The 15,513-nt window shown below is 32.9% G+C and overlaps 2 protein-coding genes across 6 annotated transcripts in view; one reads left to right on the top strand and one right to left on the bottom strand.

The window, feature by feature from the left end:
• LOC115233134 overlaps positions 1-15,513 on the top strand; it is a 188,981-nt gene that overhangs the window by 113,414 nt on the left and 60,054 nt on the right. The window lies entirely within an intron of this gene.
• Positions 1-15,513, bottom strand: part of LOC115233132 (complexin) — a 147,417-nt gene that overhangs the window by 85,348 nt on the left and 46,556 nt on the right. Inside the window, exon 2 of the mRNA XM_029803396.1 lies at positions 13,293-13,389. Coding sequence (XP_029659256.1) covers positions 13,293-13,347 — 55 coding nt within the window. The 5' untranslated portion in view covers positions 13,348-13,389. The remainder of the gene's footprint in view (positions 1-13,292; positions 13,390-15,513) is intronic.

The raw sequence follows: 15,513 nt of genomic DNA, 5'->3' as shown, positions 1-15,513 counted from the left end.
AGAACTCGTTCTCGACCGTGGTCGATGAAGCCGACTAATATTTCACCGTCGAAGTGATGGGTGAAAGCCAGGACTTGATTAACCGACCTGTCATAAGAGAAAGTCAAAGTTGTCCTTCCACCCTGCTGTCGCTACTAGTTATGCTTATGAAGATGTCTACAAGACTTAATAGAAAAAAAAACCAATGATGCGCGACGACGATGGAGAATTAATTGAGCAAGCCCGATCAATAAACGATCATGCTTTAACCAGTTGAGCGATAACTGGCTGTGATTGATCTATATAATTTACACTAATCTAAGTCTCAAAGCCTTATTCATAATAAAAACTATATATAATATAAGTAAGAAATATATATGTGAGAGAATATATGATAAAGGGCCTGCTATGATTTAGTTATATCAAGATGTACCATGCAACAAAACCTATACAATTATTTACAAGTGTTATCTCTAAAATATAATCTATTGAAGTTTATATTTAAATCGGGCACGAACTTATGCAATCACCTGATATAAACAATATATTAGATGGAATTTCCCGATAATTAGGAATTTGATAGATCACGCCGTATGCAATTTCAAAAACCGAGATCATAAAGTGCTCTTTGCAGAGCAACATTGATGGTCCAATTTTATTAAATTACGTTAAATTAGAATATTCCGTCTGAATAGTTTTATGTTCCTATCGATCGTTTGTAATTAATTTCCATCATTCCACAAGTTATTAACAAGCTGATTCCAAGCGCATTCCTGTTCACAATTTCCATAATTAATTTTCATAATTTGCGATATTCTTGCGTGCGATAGATTATAAAGAGAATAATAATGAAATGTGAGAAATGTAAATCATGGGGAAAAAGCACTTTAATTAAATCTTAATAATGTAATTAAATTCTAATTTCTTTTTATTATTATTTAGATCACAATTGTGTGCTTATTAAAATACAAGATTCATTTAAAATCTATATAAATAATAATTTATGGCTGGTGATAGAACATCAAGAATCAAGTCTCGCAAGCACGGCAATTATTTCAATTAGGGAGGATGTGAGCGCGAGCTTCCGTGATTCAGGACGCCAATTTTGCGAAAATATCTTTGTCGGGGGGTCTTTGTAATTAGTAGTGGCGCGCAGTACATGTTCGCAAATAATGTAGAGTAATTCTGGGCGCGATGTGTCCTCCTATGGTTACCACTTGATTACAGTACTGTGCTTTTGTTACGCAAAAATAAAGACTAGTGTTCTTCTTCCCATAGGTATTTTAATTTAGAAATAAATGACAATAAGCATAAAAAAAAATCTGTCGAATCGATATTGATTATAGTAACAAAATTAATTTATCTATAAAAAAAACTTTTTTTTTGTCGATCTCTCACAAATATATGCTGCAGATACGTTCTTTTTTACAATATTACAAAATTATTTTTCTACATATTTAGTCGTATGATCTATGCCTTTCAAAGAAATTTATGGAAAGAAAATGCTTTATATACATATTTAATTATAAAAAGCGATATAATCGTTTGCATAAACATCTAAAGGCACTTTCTTAGAAGAGGTTTTTCTCTAAAATACACTTTAAACTTATATTATGTTTAACATATATACTATATATATAGTATGTTTTATAATCGATATGTAATAACGCACAACCATTATGTAAAGAAAGAGAGAAGCAGGAAAGGGAAAAGTTTGCAAAATATAAACGAACTATAAGATGAAAATGGAAAAGTTGGAGAAATTCGACGGTAGTTTAACTCTCACACGAAGTTGGTGCTGGCAATTCATAATACAGTATAATAGAGGCTATTGTTTCTCGCAGCGAGAAAACTTTTTTGAAATGTTGAAACATTCAGAGGATGTTGAGAAATAGCCGGGCGAAGGATAAAGGCGCGGCCTCGAGATTGTGCATTATTAATGTAACGATGGCCGAAAGGTTGGGTAAGAGGTGCAACTTTGATTTTGCGTATTCGCCAAATGTAATAAAATAATAAAAAATACAAAGTAGCGAAGGCTTTTATACAATATGAGCAGAATTCCGTATCATTCTTAACTCTCAGTCCGTAACATGATTTTTTCATCATCTAAAATAATATACATTTAATCGTCAAATTAATTTTTTATCAATCAAAGAGGATAGTCAAAATAAGTGGAGAAAATGTAACTGAAGATATAAAATTTCTAAATTGTCATATCCATCAGCAATTAATTTCTGCTTGTGTAATATAGCGCTAATTATATCTGATCGTAAAACCTCTGCAGCCATAGCCATTAAAACGCAGCAGCTCGTAGGAAATTAATAAAACTTTTAAGACAGCAAAAACAACGGCATTATATTGTAGATATAATTTTTACGTCACGCATTTAATACATCGGCGAGCGATAATCGGCGACGCTAATGGTGTCGGCTATACTAATGGCGAGAAAGCCATTAAAATCTCATCATGTACAAGCGATATTTTTTTTAAATATCTATCAATCGCAAGTAAAAATATAAAATCCGACATTTTTTCATTCGTATCTTCTCCATTCTGGATAAATAACCAACGAAATCAATATTCCTCTTTTTTAATAGAGATTAAAACTACGTTAAATACACTTTGTCGAACTAAATAAATTGCCTCACTCTATTAAAAGCCATTGTCAAACAGCAATATTTAACAAGATTTACTCAACGTAAATCAAATGCAGGAGATAAAAAAGATAAAAATGTTATATCATATCTACTGAAAGTGGTCGAGAAGGATCTCACGTAAAAAAATCGAGGTACGTAGTACACGTAATCGGGGATTGTTCGCGGCCGAAGACGGATGTCTCTAGAAGGACCAGAAGCAATTTGCGGGATAGCGCTTCAAGACAGGCGCGGTTCCCTTACTCTTTTTTCGACTTTCCGCTTCGCTCATCCACTTCCGCCGTTCGAGAGACGGCTTTTCTAATTCCTTCGACGAGCCGCGGCGGCGGCGGCGATGGCGAAATTCTATTCCATGCCGCAATTCAAACTTAATAAAGCGTCATGCACATCGGCTGACATTTTTCCAAGTGCTTAACAGAGGCGGAAGGCGTCGAAAGGGGGCGAAATGGTGGAATTGAATGCGTTGAATGCTCATTTAACGGCATCGCTGCTGCATTTCGAGTCGCTAGTAGCAGGAAGGGAGACCCATCGTCATCCACAAGCGCTATCCTTGTGGAATCCTTAATATAGTGCGCGCGGATAAGAACAGGAGGTTGGGGAAAATGGCCAAGAAAGGCTGGGAATGGCACGCGGAGGGGAGCTTCGTTTAGGGCTGAAAATTGCGCGCCAGCAATGCCGAAGTGTGAGAAATTCCACGTCGGAAATCGAGATAATGGCCTCTGGCTGTGATGTCTTAATATATGGCGATGAATGGTAATTAATTAGATCTGGAAATTTATCGAATATTGAAAATTAAAGCGTATAATGAAAATTATGGATTATATAATCTCTATATATTGTTAAATTAAATATTTGGCTCTCTCAAGAAGATGTATAAATTTTTATGTTTCGTCAATAGAGCGAAATAAATCAAATTTTATTATAAATTATAAATTTATTTAATTATTATTATTTTTTTAATTATTTATTTAATTATTATTATTTTATTTTATGATTATATATTTTATATGGACTGTTTTTTTAATAACAGTTTCATTAAACATAAATAAAGGATTCTACATAATAAAAAAGCGAAGCAAGAAAGAAAAAGAGAGAGAGAGAGAATGGAAACATTCTTTATATATTTTACATTTTACTGGATTATAAATAAAATAATTTTGAAATAATGTGATAAATTTTATAAATTAAAATATATACCGCACACACGTAGAGATTAGTCGCTTGATTTAGTTTAAAGATAATAGATTCATTAATCGCGCGATTAGGGCGGTACCCGAGCTGAAAATTCGGATCGTATATGCAGATGGGCCCCAGATATTTACTCCGCTGACCCAACGCGGTCAAAAGAAACTTCCGGTTGACTTGTCAAGTAAACCAGTGCGGTATGCGGCTATGGCCTAAAGCGGTTTATGCATCGATTAAGTTCTTAGTCCTTTGAGTATTGTTCACATTTACGAAAATCTCGTCCCTCACTCTGTGCGGCAAGTTATTTTCTTTACCAAATATATTGTAGATTCTATTTTTTTTTTTTTAATTTTTTTTTTTTTTAGAGAAATGTAATTACCTAAATTATTATTTAAAATTTCTTTTTTAATTTAACATAAAGACAATTATTTTCAAAAAAGAATTATTAAATTTATTGATCTATCAATATATATTTATATCTGTGAGAAGCCATAATTTTTTCAATTACAATTTATAGTATGCATAAATGTGATATTTTCAACATAGAGAAATACGGCATTAATACACGCCGAGGTCAGCCGTAGATATCGGATTTTGTAACGAGTACAGTCAAATATCGAATGTGCGTTGTACCTGCATTTGACACTTTATGACACATAATTCTTTTCATTCTTTATGCAAAACGAATGTATTAAATCATAATTAATTATGCCAACAAAAAGATATATAGATATCTTGAGCAATATATAGAGGGGAAAATTTAATCGCGTTAAATGTAAGCGGCGAATACCAGTTACCATTAATGCACTCGGCTGTACATGCAGCCTAAATTCCGTGTTTTATTGCTCTCGTGCCTGCAGTTATATCGCGCCATGCAAATGATCCGGCCGAATTAGTGGCATCCAATTAATTAATACTACCCTAGCCGCATCGGGGAACGATCGATAGATTCACCATCGCTGTCACGCAGAGTGATTGCTGCTATTGCAATTAGCATAATCGTGGTGGCGGTCATTCCCGGCATCGTCCAGTATTTTCGTTTGCCGATAGTCTCGTTGTCTCGTCATATTTTGATCGACTATTTGAAGAATAATTGGCTGAAACAAGTACTGACCCGAACAGAGGTTCCTGCTTCAGTCAATTTTTTTTAGACACATTTATTCAGGATCTGAATAAAAATCGAAATGTTTCTAAAAGAGGTATTTTTGAAAAAGAAGTATTTTTAAATATTTTTCTGCGTTTTTTAAATTATCAAGTTTCGTTTTTTTCTTTATTATTTATAATTTTATTTTATTTTATTATTTATTGGCTAAAAGTTATATGTGTTAATTACGTGAAGTTCAATTAATTGAAGTTTTCCTTAACCCTTAGTCGTTGTATTATTTTGGTATATATTAGTTATCTAGGTGATCGCAAATTCGTGGAACACAACACGGCGTTCGATCCAGGAAAATCTTACGGAAAAGCCATATACCACCTTCGTAAACTTCGCGCCAGAGGCTCTGGACTTTGATATTCTCATCTTCTTTCGTTTATCCTTATAGTCTATTTTGCCACTTTCTTTGTTTTCTTTATTCTTTGCTCTTCAAAAGTGCATAATTTCGTCGAGAAAGTCTCACCTACTGAATCTTACAGCTTACAAAGTAATAAGGAAGAAAAATGAGAAAGCAAGTTACAATCAGCATTTAACTTGTTGTAAGAAAACTCAAACAGACATGATGATTTTCACGCATATGCTAGTAGACAGAAACTTTAAGAATTATTTTTACTTACTAACTTCGGAAATTATGCATGATGGATTCCAACTCATACTTGATTCGAAATTGAAATATCGCTCAAATGAATATAGCTTAAATTGAACAAGAAGGAACGAGATTAGTTTGGCATGACATTTGCGAACGTGGTTACATTTCTACGAGATCTGCCCGGCTTTAGCTGCCAATATATCATCATTATGGTCCATTTCACGAGCTGAAGCAGACTGGGTTCTGCCGTACATTCTTCATTTGGAATTGCTGCTTCCCCCCTTTCTCCACTTTTAAGATAGCACTATCCTTTTTAAATTACTAGAATACTGATATATAACATGCAAAAGAGATATTAGAATTTTGATTGGATATTTATTTACACGAAGATTTGATACAAAAAAGCTGCAAATGCCATATTTTTTACGAAAAATTATTTTTTTATCCAAAAAAAGAGACTCTCTATTGCTACGATTAATAATTATACAATTAATGAATTTAACGTTAATCTAAAGATGAAGAATAAAATTTTTTATTCCATAATTGTAAGAAGAAAATTTCATAATTTATTATTATTTTCCTTTTTTAAATTTTTACGTCCGGGAGAAATTTACGTGGTTTTAATAAATCAAGGGAAAAGAATATATATGCCACATTTTTCGCAAGTAAATTTCATTATAATGTACTATTAAAATAAAAAAATTCTTGATCCATTAACATTATATGAATTTCATTTCTCTTGAAAAATAAGAATTTGATATATAAAGTAATAATACTAAATTAATTTGCATAATTACTTTCTTAATGAAAATGAATAAATTTTATTCTTCACATAAACGTTAGATTTTATATGCAACGATAACTCATTTATTCAGCATAAAATTTGGACAAAATACAGCATACACAGACACACACGAATATTCAGGAATTTATATATATTTTTTTTTATAATACATATATTTAATATATTTTTGGGGGGCAATATACAGGGTGTTCCAGGTAAGGTCAATGAAACTTCAGAGTCTTATAAAAAATTGAATTTGGAACAAAAAAGTTCAAGAGTTATGTGTAAGTATAAACATAAGTCCGGAAACGCTTCGTTAAAAAGTTATAGCTAATAAACTTCGAAAAAACACTTTTTCGTTTTTTTTATAATTTTTAAAAATAACTTCAAAACCCTTCATTCATTTGAAAAAAGTAACGAAATAAATCTGATGGGTAATTAAATAACAAACTAAATTACAATTTCAATTTCATTTAATTCTGATAAGACATTTAAAAGAAAATAAACTCAAAATAACGAAAAAAGTAGGAACTTGAAAAAACCATTTTTCGATGGTCTTTCTGTAAACACTACATTCGTAGTGCAAACCTTGCAAATGCAAACATAAAAATGTTCTTATTAAATTTTGATCATAACTAATTACTTACAGAGAGTTTATTAGCTATATTTTTAACGAAAAATTTCCGGACTTATGTTTATTGGAACTTTTTTGTTCCAAATTCAATTTCCTATAAGATCCTAAAGTTTCATTGACCTGGCTTAGAACATCCTGTATAAAAAATTGGTTGGTATGCGGCCTTGATGTTTGCGGCGTATAGCGTGTACTAATGTTTACATCGAATTGTTGTCACACGAAGGAATTTGGCCTTCCCTGCGTACAATACAATGTTGATATACACGCTCAATCTGCCGTCAGTCGTGCGGCGAAACTCGAATGGGAAGGTCGAGGTTCCATACATCGTTGGATTATACTTCGAAAAATTTATTACGTTATATTAATACGTTTATTATAATTAGCTATTAACTTATTAAATAAGTGTGTCGAAACGATCATAATTATGCGAGTGATGAGTGTCAATCATACGCAAAGAAGAAGTAGTAAAGGATGAAACATGAAATGGAAAAGAAGACCCAAAAAGACATCGAGCGATTGCGGAGCAACCTTGAGGTGAACAATTTATAACTAATTTAATTTGTCGATACCCGAATATGTATGAAATGTCATTGCCCCTCTCCGTCATATCGATTGATTCTTTCACTGTGCTTACGTTGTTCACGGTCAACTGTCATCGCTGAGAACGCGTATTTAGTTCGAAGAAAGTTCGTGACAATATGAATATATATTTTTAATGTGTTTATAAGTATATATATTTTAATGCGAGGTTAATATCTTATTTTTAAAGAATGAAGAAAATTATAAGACCTTCTTCTCGAGTTTATAAAATAATGGATGGCCGTTGTTGCAGAAATTGCGTATCTTGAAAATTGGAATATTCAAAAACTTAGAAATAATTTTATATAATTTTATTTAAATATAAATTTTTATATCAAATTTGTCCTTGAAACACATGAAAATAGAAATACGTTTATTTTAGATAATTACTTTAGTGGATTCAGACAGAGTCTTGATATATATGAAGTGCCTCTTGATTTTATCATCATAGGAGATCCTAAAATAAATTACTTCATTTTGGCTTATTCCGTCCTGATGCCACTGTTCTATAAAGAGGATTTGAAATCTTCTTACATATGTTTCATTCAAAATAGCGTGTGCATGCGGAAATATATAAGGATAATATTCTCACTCACAATTTTGTTATATACATTTACAAAACTATAATCCGATTCTTTTAATAAAATTGTAAAAAGGTGGAGGAAAAAACATTAATCGCTTTATGACAGTGACTTATATTACAAATATCGCTGTAGCCAGAATGCATTAGAAAATCTTGATCATTATGTCATTAATGTCATAATGTAATTAAGATGGCATATTAATATATTCTTGCAATATATTATTGCAAAATCATTTATTACATGAGGTATTTATCATTACGAGATATTTTCGTGGAAGAGAATTAATTGTCAAAAATAATTTGTTAAAAGTGTGCTCCTATTAAAATTTGTTGCTTTTATGATTTTACATACTACATTCACATATATTATATCTTTCTCTGTAACCAGACCCAATTTAATTTCTCTGAGCATTGCGCGTTTTATATTTTTGTTCAATATCCTCGTTGCAAAAAGTCAGAAAGTGACTGGAATATTATCTGAACAAACATTCTGATTGGTTCTCTAAATAACGGTTTTGTACCCACGTGACCATTCACGCCGCGAGCCGTGGCCGATGGCCGTGGTAAGAGCNAGCGGTTGCAAACTGTTTCAAACTATCGACAGAAGTTTCCGCCTACCAGACGGGATTTAATTAAATATCGCTAAACGCGTAGCGGCTATATGTAATGTAGAATCGCTATAAATCGACTCGCACAGAAATACACATGTAACTTGGTCGCGGCAAAAATTTCAATACTCGCGGGGGAAAAAGCGGCGCGTTTCAAACGGGATGAAACTTCCGCGTAATACACATTCGATATAAAAAGTTACGTTCGCAATATGAGAAATTCTATCACGCGTGTTTTTCGCCTCGGTAGTACGTCGCTGTATTTAATATTATGAAACAAAGTATCTGACGTGTGAGAAAGAAAGATGAAAAATAATGTCTCGAAAAAAAAATGAATGATGCGTGATCATTATTATGGACCGGATTAAAAAAAATGCTAATTATTTTCAATATTCAGATAGTAGGAATGTTTCAACCAGGAATCCGCAAATTAAAGAATCTCGCGCGTCGAAGTTTTTTTATTTTTTTCTCCTCTTGTGTGCTCGGAGTTATTTCTTGTAAAATCTCCTGTGAGGTTTTTAACGAGCCAAAACTGGAACGATCGATTGGCGGTACGTCCAACCGCAAAAACGCAAGCTCGAAATATATCGGGCAAGCTTTTTTGCTCGTTTCTCCGGCAGATTGCACCGCCATACGTTTCTCGTTTTCGTTCTCCTATCATATGACAAATTGTTAGTCGAACATTACGGAGCGTACGTAAATTAAAATAGGTGCGCCAATAAATGGCGCGGAACAGTGATGGAAGAATCTTTTTTTCAATATAACATTAAGCGATAATACTCAATAAAAAATCAGCTAAAAAATCGAAAATTTATGTAGATAAATGAAAAGGTAGATTTATGTTGGAAACGCGATATTTTCATTTAATAGAATCCAATTACATTATATATATATGTATATCATAAATCTTTAAACGTTTATTCATTTAATCAACGTGTGTTGTATGTGCTCACATGTTTTATCAATAATATTACATGCGTAGTGAATAATTATTGAATAATTGCGAATGTAGCAATGTCAAATATTTAATTATTAAATTGAATTCTATTATATTGATATTTAAAATTTTATTGATGCTGTTACACGGAAAATATTATAATTCAATACTTAGCTACATTACTTTTTATCATTTATTATAATTTTCAATATTAAGTATCATTATAATAAAATTTTACATCAAGTTTCTAAGCAAATTATTATCTGAAATTTACCGAAAAGTATAGTTTTGTTATATATAAATACATGAAAAGAAAGTTTCTCTAAGAAATATTTTTTTCAAAAATTAGTCAAATATTTGTCAATCGAATGGTGAGTTTTAAATTCTGCGCGATTAACTATGTAATTTCTCGAATATTCTTGGCGAAATATCGCGTTCGATATAACCGATGACTCGCTGGAATAATTGTATCGCCATCGTATTGCAACAACTATATCGAAGCTCAAGGAAATCATTAACGACGAGCGAAAGTTCCGCAATTAAGGTATCCTGTTTGCGCCAGTGTGTGTATGTGTGTTTGTGACATCATTACGTTAATTATCTCCGGTAATTGTATTCGAGGCATAAATTACAATCCGCGATCGAAATTGTTCAGAATATTTCTGTGCTGATAGAGATGTTACGGTAGAAACGATTCGTATTTCTAAATTTTTTTTTTTTTTTTATGGACGCATTATCGAGTATCGCGTCACTTGCGTTGTTTTTAAAAATAAATTCCTGTCGACCACACAATGAGGAATAATCGCGATAATTCATCGAAATGCCTATGTTATCCTCTCGAATAAATCACGAAACGCATAATTAATTGGGACGATTGTCTATCACACTGCGATATCGATAGGACAGCCCACTTTATTGACTGAATATTAATGTCCATAATAAACACTCATTGATTCAGATATAGTTCTTGTTAATATATGCGCTGTTATCGGATCTAATATTTAACGTCGAAAATTGAGAGAAATTGTGACAAATAATTTGCCAAACGCGAGACTTTAAACGAAAATAATTATATAAAAAATTATATAGAAAAAAGTTATATTTTTTTTTACTTGTAATTTTTTTACGTTATAAATCCATGAGAAATCTCACGATTCACTATTCACTATCTAGTATATCTCTTTCGTTTCGGCGCTTTATCGACTCACAATAGTTAGGTTTTGGTACCATAGGTCGCGGTCGATCGATTAGCGGGATTTCAATTAACCTCGGCAGAGGCAACGAAAAAGCTGCCGAAGGTGGTCTGGGTTAGAGAAGAGGGAGGGGGAGGCGTGTGACTCAAACTTCTAAATGCGGCTCGGTTTGCAAAATCGTCGTGGGCTCTCATTGAGCTCGCCTGCTGCAATTGAGGTCTGGGTTGCCGATCCTTCTCTTCCTCCGCAATCCGTCCTCATTTCCCTTTCCCTTTCCCCTTTTAATCCCTGTCGCGCTCGTTTACGATTCATCTTGATCTCTGTCCTTTGTTTAGTTCCAATCTCGTCTCGTATTTATACGTTTGAGACTCGTACATTCAAATTTTCAACGTGTTCTTTTTTTTTTTTTTTTGAAGAAGAAGAAGAAGAAAATTTATTTATTATATTAAATGTTTTTAAAAAATATTATAATTTTCGAATATATATATAGGACATCTTTATTATTCCATTTTATTCTATTTTATAGATATATATATACACTTTTTCCTTCTCTCTCTCTCTCTCTCTCTCTTTTTTTTGTTCTACTTTCTCTCTCTCTCTCTCTCTTTGTCCTCTCTCTCTTTCTCTCTCTCCTCGGACGGAAGAAAGATTCGAAGTCGAAGTCGAGTTCACGGTTTGAGAGGAAGGGCCCCATTTCCACCTTCCCTATTATGGATTCCCCGCGACACGCTTCCCCGCTTCGCCGCACACGAAAGCTGAAACTTTCGCCTTAATGACAGAAGTTTTATTGCTGGCCATCGTTCAAGCCGCCGACATGCTAGAAGTGGGCGAATGTCGCGATTCGTCGCGAGTACATATCTCTGTCGTTTTCACCCGACTTCCAACCACGATTTCCAACCACGCTCAAAATTCGGAAAAGCTGATTTTTACACTTGCTACACAATCGATGTGTTTTTTTTTTTTTTTTTTATATCTCTCCCAAAGATTTTCGTATATACTTGTATGTTATATTTGTATGTTATTACTATCGGTGCTTAAGTACGTAAATGCTCGCGAAAAAAAGAGTTTATCTTGTTAATTATATCGTAATCTAAATTAATTTCCTGTATAACAAGAGTGTTAAAAATATGACCTGTAATATTAACGCGCGCATTATATTATGCGTATTTTTGATCCACGCAGGATAACGCACATGTCGTATGTAAATATACTGTAATTTAAATTTTTCGCCGAGGAGAATGCTCGGAGCAAAATTTCGTGTCGAATAACTTTTCATCGTGTATCGAATTCAATGTTGCGATTGAAAGTATTTGCATCCTTTATCGCGCTTTCGTCGCGCCCCTTTATCTCTGATGGGAACATTCTGCACATTTTGGAAAGCATTGCGTTAAATGATGCATTCGTTAAATGATGCATTTGAAAAGGACGCTGCAGGCGCTTTGCAGCGGGGAAATTACCCGTATGGAGAATTTCCGAAACGTAATGGTGGCGCAGTACTACGATAAACCCGAGCGGAACTCCATCCCCGGCCAGGGAGGTTTATGCGCACATGCGAATATAGCACAATTTTACTCCACATCATAACTGCAAGGACCGCGAGGATGGTGATTGCATGATCCGTCCGGTTTTACGATAATTTCATAGGTGAAACGTGCTGATAATCCCAGGTACCAAGATACGATGTGTAAACGCGCTGTTTCATTTTTAATCTCAGAGATTTTGCACCAGTCAGCTCGTTACGTTTATTTTAATAACGCGTTTTTCCTGTTTTTTTTTTTTTTTTTTTTTTTTTTTAGAGGTGTATAATGAGAATTTTAAACAATTCGTAAAATATCTGTCAAGAATTAATACATAATCGTAAAATGTTGCGGAAAAATGAACGATGAGATAAAAAATAATTTTATAGGGAAATAACAATATCTATATGCTTTTATGATACGTAACAATGTTTGATTATTCAAATTTTTATTTTTTACGGAAAAGGAAAAATGAATTGTCGAAATAATCAAGCGATGTAACGTTCCGTTAAAATCTATTCGAATTGCGGCAAACAAATTTGCGGCGGGTCACGTTTCGTTGAAACTCTGGAGCAGATAGAAAGAAATTCCGTGAAGTCTTTAGAGCGTTTATTTTATTTTTACGATTGAACTTTATCGTGGAAGAATGGCATTCGTGATTGCGATTGGTATGCTTGAAATTTTCGCATTTTCAGACTGTCAATTTTTACAGGCAAACTTTGAACAGATTATAATCTTCTTATTAATTTTTTATTTAAAGTAAAAACGTATTTGCGTCTGTAATTTATGTATTATAAAAACGTTGCGAGGTGAACTCTAATATATTGTTCTCGTTATAAAAAGGATCATTCGCGACACGAAAAAGGAGAGACAAAGTCCTTTAAAAGTATTTACCTTTAACCGCATTGAGCTTGTTCCCGACCATCTGCTTCGCCACGAATGCAGCCATCTTGGTACTTTGTAGTTATCGCACCGCTATCGAAGTCACAATCTATAAAGAAAAATTGAAGTTATTACTTTATATCTTTTCGTGATAGAAGTCGGTAGAAAATGATGAAAAGTTGAATTGATTTTCTAACAGAAATTCGGTAATATCACCATATTTCCGAAAAATCACGACGCTTAACCTTTGAACCTTCTATTTTTCTCGAAAAATGTTCTTCCAAAACACGTTTCATGGAACAAGAATAATCTCCTTGTGTGATATTTTTATTCTATTCATTTCTCTTTATATGGCAGACGTTTGAAACTATCGGATTCTTCTCTTTTGTATGCTATCTTCAAACTCAGCATCACGATTGTTTCCAACATATGGCTTGAAGAATTTTTTAATAGTTATAATATTTGTGTATGTGTAGTTTCCTATTTTCTTGAATGTATAATATTTTACAAAAAGTCATAGATATTTTCCTACGCGATTAACCTATCTCGAGAACTTTACAAAGTAATAAAACTTTTTGTTTCATTTCACCAATGTAGAGTTAAAGTTTTTAGTTAAAATCTTTTATATTGAATAGAAAATGACAGAATCTTTGTTCATAAAGTTTTATGAAGTTGTCATCTTAATTATCATTTATTATTAAACTTTTGCTATTCTGACATGAATTATACATTTCCTTTTTAATTGAGTTTTTTATGTAGTGCTTTATGATTAAAGCATTTATTTAATACATTTTTTTCTATGATTTATCAGTAATACAATTGTGAGCAAGAGAAAAAGTGTGTTTGTATTACTTCTGCGATTTATATTCTTGTAAATTTTCACATATTTCAAATCTTGAAACAATTTTCAGTTATTGTTTCCATCGAAATTATCAAAGATCACGGTTACGAAAAATGCGCGTAACAACTTTCTTTCTCCATGTATATTTTCTTATAACCATTTTCTTTTCCTAACTTTGCGTACGTAAAAATGATATACGTTTCCCGTGGGATGATGTCATCCTTGATGTGTCGCCGGCGATGAAAGTATTTTAATCTTATGCCATATTCATACGTCACGTACGTCAAACTACCGGAAGAAAATAACATTTTTCGCTTCCATTATCTAAGCATTAAAAAATTTGACAATATCTAAAATAAACTTTGCGTTATAGTAGCTTAATACACTGAAAAAGTATTTCTATAATCGTATAAAAAATGATAGAATCTTTATTCGTAAGGTTTTATGAAGCTGTCATCTTAATTATCATTTATTATTGAACTCTTCATTAATTTTCATAGTCAAATTATTTATCTTCTGAAGATTAATATGTAATCGAAAGAAAAGAAGCACAATATTTTGAACATCAAGTTTGATGGGCTCATATTGTCATTCTTATACTTTTAGTTTTGTAACATAATTACGGAAGAGACTGTAATGGCCGAAGGAGGTAGATCGGTCAGGCGATGAAAGAAGAGGATCAATAGAGAAATATGAGGGAATACACACACACACACATACACAAAGGGTAGAGGAGGGAGGAAGAGAGCTGGAGTCTGGAGAAGACGACGCCAGTGAAACGGCGTCGAGACGTCTCGGCGCCTGTTCCCCAACCGTCGACCTCCGTGATTTTCCAACAACACGCGACAATTTATCCCGCCGCTACGAGTGAGACAGGGTTGCTAGCCACGTGCGCACACTCTTTTCCTTCCCCATGACGTAACACACTTTTGCTTTTATTAATCCTACCTAGCACTAATGTTGTTTAATCTTTTTGGTCTCTAATTTTTACATTTTATATATATACAAAGTGAAAATCTTATATTAAATGAAGCTTATTAAGTTAAGCCAACCAGACATTAGTTTAAATTTTATTATCTTCAATTTTAATCGTCCATTGCAATGAACGAGAGCTTAATAAATTAAATATAAAAAGATTTGAAATAAAACACGTAATTAAAATAAACATTTACTTGTACAAATTAAAATAAATATTTATTTGTCCAAATGTACAAAAACGGATTAAAGAAAGAAAGTACAGGACAAAGTGAAAGATTTTCAATCTTTGTAATTCATCCTATAAATTTGGACGATGCCAGAATCTCTGCATCGTTGAGGATCCAAGTAGAAATCTGCTGAAGTGCCTCTCTGTCTTGGAGGGAGAAAGAGAGAGAGAGAAGCACAGGGGAAAGA

Source organism: Formica exsecta, unplaced genomic scaffold (assembly GCF_003651465.1).
Source record: "Formica exsecta isolate Colony F162 unplaced genomic scaffold, ASM365146v1 scaffold160, whole genome shotgun sequence".
NCBI lineage: Eukaryota > Metazoa > Arthropoda > Insecta > Hymenoptera > Formicidae > Formica > Formica exsecta.
This window is presented reverse-complemented; position numbering and strand designations above follow the sequence as displayed.